Raw genomic sequence first — 7052 nt, 5'->3', positions numbered from 1 at the left:
ATTGCTGTCATGACATAAAGATGCCAGACATCCATAATTTGATAGAAAGTAGGTGTAGTAGGAACCCTGAATCTTGTGTTGGCTACTGGTATATGCAATAGAAACATCATCAGAAACACTGTGCTGGTGTGTAGGCTACAGTAGCAGAACATCAAATCTAATATGGCCTACTGTGTAACAATTGGCTACCTTGTGATATTCTGAATCTGCACGCTCTCCCATTAGAAGTCGTTGGAGGTGCAAGCAAACATGCAAGTTAGATAGCTAACGTAACGTTAGCGAACGAACGGTAACAGTTTCAAAAAGTAGCTAGTTCAAAGTAAATGCTACCCTGTTCAAAAATAATGAACTAAATAAATTAATAAATAATAATAGCAGCAGCTTCCGGCATGAGAGTGGCTTCCGGCACCAGAGTGGTGCGGCACCAGAGTGGTGCTCCACGGCTGCAGCCTCCCCCTATAGGAGGGTTTGAACTTGAGAAACCATGAGATTCGCAGGTAGGTGTGAACTCTTCCAGCGGTTTACGAACACGTCTTGAATCAGACGGGAGCTTTCCTTAGAAACGTTATTAGGAAGAAATTTAAGAACAGAACTTAAGAAGATATTGGTGAATGAGGCCCAATGGGAACATTGAACACAGTAAAATCTAAAACCATGATAAACACACTTTTAGCACATCGACACATGAGGTCAAAGTGATTACCCTATAAAAAAAACGACTGCTGGTCAGGCAGTTTTAACCTCAACACCAGTAGGGGTTCTAGCAAGTTTGACCTGGGGTGGTTCCAGCTGAGGGGTCAGAGGTCATCTCCCCAAGGCTTTTTTCCCCCTCTAGAAGCGTCAGTGCTCCCCCCCAGCCATGTCTCTGAACGGGCCGTCCCAAGCCTTTGAGAGAGCACGTGTGGAGGACCAGGGCCGCCCTGTCTGTCTCTCCTGGTTCTGAGGCCTTCAGAGCCAGGCTGGAGGTGCAGCTGGTGCAGAGGCAACACAAGGACAAACACCCTTCCTTCATTGTCCCCCACCCGGCTTTAGGTTGCAAGACTCACTGAGAACAGGAGGAATGGGAATGGGAACGTTTCATGAAAGTTCAATTCACAGATAAGAGCTTCTCAGTTCTCTCACATACTGTATGCCTATCCTTATCAAACAAAACCCTCTTGAAGTGGCAAGGTGGTTGAAGTTGTGAAAACCTTTATTAAAAAAACAAAAATCACGTGCCTTTAAAACAAACCTCAGATTCGGTTACCAAAGCTGTACAGAAAGTAAAACAACTCATTTAATTTGAATGGAACTTCCCTACTCCCTTTGCTCTCTGTTTTACATTGAGTAGTCCACTTCTTCTTTTTCTTGGATTTGTTTTTATACTTGAGCTATGGTCTGTACCGTCAGTTGATTCAGGGTTGCTACAGACAGTTACAGAAGGTGTACAGTAAGCTACATGTGATAACTAGATTCTAATTGGCTTAAAGTGTTTATGGCTTGGCCATTTACCCTGCAGCGTTGGACTTTGCTTGGATCTTTTCCTCTGACTACAAAAGTGGGACAAAAGCAACCATCATTCTTGGAGTTCTGTCCTGGTTATCAACATCACTGTTTGATTGCTTTCTACTGTGCTGAAGTGACTCAAACAACACAGCTTCATATTGTAGAATTCAGTTTGTTCTCTACCTGTGTGGGTCGTCTATCTTTTTAATTGTTGTGATGGGAGAGAGGATCCCAAAGGCCTCAGGTGGAGCCCAACGCTCTGAAGACACTGCAGCAAGAATCCCCCGGAGCCTCCGGGTCAAGATGGTGCTTCTGGGAAGCTCTGGGGTGGGGAAGTCTAGTCTGGCTCTGAGGTTCTGCAAGGATGAGTTCAAGAACACGTCAACCACAGTAGGCTGTAAGTACGCATACAACCGTGAGTCAATACACTAAGACATAAAGTATGCTTAGCATATACTTTGATGTAAAGGATGGCACTACTGTGTGTGTGTGTGTGTGTGTGTGTGTGTGTGTGTTGTTGTGTGTGTGTGTGTGTGTGTGTGTGTGTGTGTGTGTGTGTGTGTGTGTCTCACTGGTCCTCCAGTCTGGTGACAGGATACTGTTTCATCTCCACCCACCCACAGGTGCGTATCTGACCCAGGTGGTGTACCTGAGTGATGTCACGCTGAACTTTGAGATGTGGGACACGGCGGGGGAGGAGAGGTACCACAGCGTCACCCCCCTGTACTACAGAGGAGCCCACGCAGCGCTGTTGGTGTACGATATCAGCAAGAGGGTAGCTAGTGCACACACCTGCACAGTACATGCACATAGACATAGTCTCTCTCTCTCCCTCTCTCTCTGTCTCTCTCTCTCTGTCTCTCTCTCCCTCTCTCTCTCTGTCTCTCTCTCTCCCTCTGTCTCTCTCTCCCTCTCTCTCTCTCTCCCTCTCTCTGTCTCTCTCTCTCCCTCTGTCTCTCTCTCTCCCTCTCTCTCTCTTTCTCTCTCTCTCTCTCTCTATCTCTCCCTCTCTCTCCCTCTCTCTCTCTCTCTCTCTCTCTCTCTCACATGCACACACACAAACATTTCAGATCTCATGGATATATACAAAAATAATATGCTTCTGTGTGTGTGTGTGTGTGTGTGTGTGTGTGTGTGTCTTAGGATACGTTCGTCAGGGCTCAGATGTGGCTCAGAGAGTTGGAGAAGCACTATATCCCCGGCTCCACAGTCCTGGGACTAGTGGGAAACAAGGGAGATCTGTCTGATCTTCGCCAGGTCTCAGTACAGGTAATGAAGTACAGTAAATACAGTATGACCTCACTTCCATGCACTCACTCAAGATCGTCACAAACTAAACACATTCAGCCACTTAAATGCACACACAATCGGAAACACAGGTACCCAGACAGAGATGAATTATGTTCTGTAAATTGACCAACGTTACCTTCACATGTTTTGCTTGGTTTAACAGGAGGCACACCGTCTAGCAATGGACAGAAACCTGCTTTTCATGGAGACCTCGGCCAAGTCAGGGAAGCAAGTCAGTGAGCTGTTGCGGGCCATAGGTGAGCTCCAGAGGGCTGAGTATTTCAGCACGGTGCCCATCAGTGGCTCCAGTCTGTATGAGCTTTCAAAAGACTGTTACAGGCAGGACATGCTGTCATGTACACAACACAGTATACAGACCTCTTGAGATCGGTTACACATATGTACTGGGGCGGCTGTAGCTCAGGGGGTAGAGCAGGTTGTCCAATGAGTGTGGGGTCGGCGGTTCGAATCCCAGCTCCTCCTGACGACATGTCGAAGTGTCCTTGGGCAAAGACACTGAACCTTAAGTTGCTCCCGATGAGCAGGCTAGCATCTTGCACGGCAGCTGCTGCCATTGGTGTGTGAATGGGTGAATGAGAGGCCTGCATTGTAAAGCGCTTTGGATAAAAGTGCTATATAAGTAAATTTTATATAAATGTTTAACCATTTACCATGTTCTCAATTGCACTAAGTGAGAGTAACAGAAAAGCTTTAAAACTGCAGTTCTCTATGCTCACCTCTAGAGGACAGCAAACAGGAACAGGAATCTCTCAGGCTGTCTGGAGTCACTTCTCCTTTCATTGAAGGTTTTACTGAGGATGACTGGGAGGTGCAGACGGTTCTCCTTCTCTAGACAAATGTACATATTGTAAGTGGATTTGGATAACAGCGTCTGAATGATTACAGTGTGATCAAACACAAAGCTCCTGCACACTGTCCTCTTCACCTGCAGTCAAACTGGGACGTTTCGGTAGTCTACACCGACCTTTTTCAAGTGAACTTTTGAAAGAGTTTTGAAGTTTAGTTCCCCCCATGAAGATCTGTGCACCAAAACGCTGTCACATTAAATAGTTTGACTGCAAGTGAAGAAGAAAGTGTGCTGGAGCTTTTACTTATATTACTGTTGGCCTTAAACCTACTCCAACGCGCCCGTCGATTTACGGGTGTGCAAAAGTTAGCCCCTTAAATGACTAAAATGTGAAGTGTTGATGTTAGAAACTTTGCTTAAACATATTACTGATTAATAATTATTCAAAAGAGAGTTTATCTTGCATTAATTTATGGTCCTTAAATAAAGAGGATGTCAGACGAGAGAACATTGATCCAGGTTTATTGCTTCTTAACACAAGACAGCAGCTAGCAACAGCTAGCAACAGCAAAAGCTAAAAGCAAAAAGCTACAATTCACATCAGTTTCTCCACTTTATAAGACGCGGGACATCACATTCCATCAGTCACAATAGGTTCGGCCAGCAGGCCTGCATTTCTCATTGGTCAGTTTTATCAGTTACAACTTGTGATTGGCCATTCTAGGTTGCTCCCATCTTGGGAAAGTTAGGCCTAGTGACATTAATCATATTATGCTGCAGTGATCTGGCAATGAATATGGTGCCAGCTCAAGATTAGACCTGATAGGGGACTGGACATTCCCATGTCCGATTAAGCAACTTTACAGCTGTTGTTGACGGCTTACTGCTGACTGAGTCAGTCCGAGAACCTTCTCTGACCTTTTATGACCCTCAGACTGTTTAACAGAATCACTGTAGCCTAAGGCAAGAATTAACAGAGGTTTACTGAAATTGGTGAAGTTCTGCCCACTTCAGTGTCTTTGCTTATACTAAAATATTGGTACTGTTTAAGAAACATGTTGGATATTCCCATTGGTGTACACTTACTGTACCACTTCAATACTTATAAACGTTGTAGTTGTAGGCGTTGTAGATTTTGGAGATGGGAAGATTATTAGATATACGGTCATTTTTTGCAAGGTCAATTCACACTCTCACACACACTGATAATACTCAAAATGAATGTGTTTGGTTGAGCAGAATGAGGGACAGAGGACACCTACTCCTGTTGTCCATGGAGCGGACAGGACATGTTGGGTCCAACAGTGAGGGTCAACCTGGATACATTAAGGCATTGAGGTTTTTAGGTTCTGCAGGACTCCAGACTTTGTACGGCACCTTTTGATTCACATTTGCTCTCTTGATGAATGTACCACCATCACTTTTTTTCTGAAGTGTGGAAAAGCCTCATTCAAATTCATAGTTTACTCTGTTACTTCTGTTCGAGACAATTATTTGTGTAGTTAGTTGTTAGTGTGTGTTGTGTATATACAGCTTAATCAACATACTGTTTTAAGTATATACAACAAAACACATAACTATAAAAACAATTGTCTCGAATCATGACAAAGATGTATCCACAACGGTCAATTTGATAGGTTGTTCCTACAACCAAGTAAATATTAAGATGAGACGATGTGCTCGTGAAATGTGTTGTTGTTGTTGTTGTTGGTGTTGTTGTTGGTGTTAACAGCCCTCTAATTCAGCCCTCAGAGTGAAGAACAGTGTTCTGGAGCAGAATGGTCTGTCGGAGTGGTGTGAGAAGCATGAGTGTGTGGAGCTTGGACATGCTGACCTGAACCCACTGCCTTCCTGCTGCCCTGCCATCAGACCATAATGCATGTGTGTGTGTGTGTGTGTGTGTGTGTGTGAGCGAGAGAGAGAGAAAGAGGGGGAGTGTGTGTGAGCGAGAGAGAGAGAGAAAGAGGGGGAGTGTGTGTGAGCGAGAAAGAGAGAGGGGGGGGGGGGGTTGTCTGTGTGAGCGAGAGAGAGAGAGAGAGAGAGAAAGAAGGACCAAGTGGGAGTGATGGAGAATGGGATACTGTAAATAGGAATATCTTGGTTTGACAATAGAAACCCTGTGAAAAACAGGTTTAGTTTGTGTAATTTTAACAATAAGAGGACAATCTTTTTTCTTCAAACTTTGTTTATTGGATTTTCAACATAGTCAGCATTTACAAGGCGATTGCATTTGAAAGTTATCCAATTGGACCATACAACAAAACACAAAGGAAAACCACACAACTAACCAAGGTGAAAGACAGAACAAAATAAAACAGAAAAGTGAATTCAATGGTTCCATGTCAATCAACTCTGACACAAGTCTTCTATTAGATCCCAGATACCGTTCTCATACCAGGCCTCTTACATCGGCAGGATGTACTGTCTACTGTATAGATTATGATGTCACATATCACTCTGGGACTACAGGGAAATGAAGTCTCTTAAGTATTATTATTATTATTCCAGGCCTCTTATATCCGCAGAGAGTAGAGCTTGAGGTGTTTAGTAGCGCTAGATATGTCTGTATTTCAACATTCATTATAGGACTTAAGACCATATAGGTGCATGGACTTGTTGGCAATTAAAATGGTGCTCATCCGTCGTTGCTTTCTACACAAAAAACTCTACTTGTCTCAGTGTAGGCACAGTCCATTCTAGCCAGGGGCCTTTTTAACTTGACCAGCGTCATCAACCACTTTTTAACTTGACCAGCGTCATCAACCACTTGAGCTGGTTAGAGCTCACATATTAGTACTCGTTATACATTGTTTTTCCCATTGCCAGTACATTAAGATTTGAAGACTGACACTAGTATGCAATGTATTTCAGTAAAAGTATAGTCTATTCTACTGAGGGACACTTCTACTTTTCAAATCCAGAGTTTAGATAAAAGAAATGATTCCTGGCTTGTTTACTCGTTGTTTTACATGTTAGGGGTCTCATAGATTACTAGTGCATCATATTAATTCAAAAAGAAATTCCATATTTCCACTCCATCATTGCCACAAAGGAATATTCATCATGGGTGGGGGACAACATGTTTACTGTGAACCAAGCTGGCAGGGAATGTTCCCAACACGTTCTGCTAATGTCTTCTTCTTAGAACATTCTTAAAACAAATGATTGCTAGCTGGGAACTTGCTAAAAGTCTTCAAAATAACCCATAACACTGCCTATTAAAACATATGTTAAAACTAATAAGCTCAGTATAATATTACAACGGTGTATATACTACAGTAGCTATACTTGCAGAGGAGTAAAAAAAAAAAAAACACTTTATATAATCAAACACATGATAAACAACCAAAATCTAACACCAGAAACAAAAAAACAATTTCTCTGTCTCTCTAAAACACATTAAACTACTTCAAATAAAACATCATATCAGCTGAAAATCTAAAGACATTTACAAAAAAATCACACTGAT

The 7052-nt window shown here is 43.0% G+C and overlaps 1 protein-coding gene across 1 annotated transcript; it reads left to right on the top strand.

Annotated features, from left to right (window-relative positions):
• Window positions 1–1701: 1701 nt before the first annotated feature.
• On the top strand, window positions 1702–3628 carry LOC311315407 (ras-related protein Rab-17-like; the record flags this gene model as incomplete). Its single annotated transcript, XM_084446076.1, has 5 exons — window positions 1702–1882; window positions 2109–2260; window positions 2629–2754; window positions 2939–3131; window positions 3582–3628. The coding sequence occupies 5 exons, from the start codon at window positions 1702–1704 to the stop codon at window positions 3626–3628; spliced, it is 699 nt and encodes a 232-aa protein (XP_084302202.1).
• Between the last annotated feature and the right edge of the window lie 3424 nt (window positions 3629–7052).

This window comes from Borostomias antarcticus (genome assembly GCF_949987555.1).
Source record: "Borostomias antarcticus genome assembly, chromosome: 11".
Lineage (NCBI taxonomy): Eukaryota > Metazoa > Chordata > Actinopteri > Stomiiformes > Stomiidae > Borostomias > Borostomias antarcticus.
This window is presented reverse-complemented; position numbering and strand designations above follow the sequence as displayed.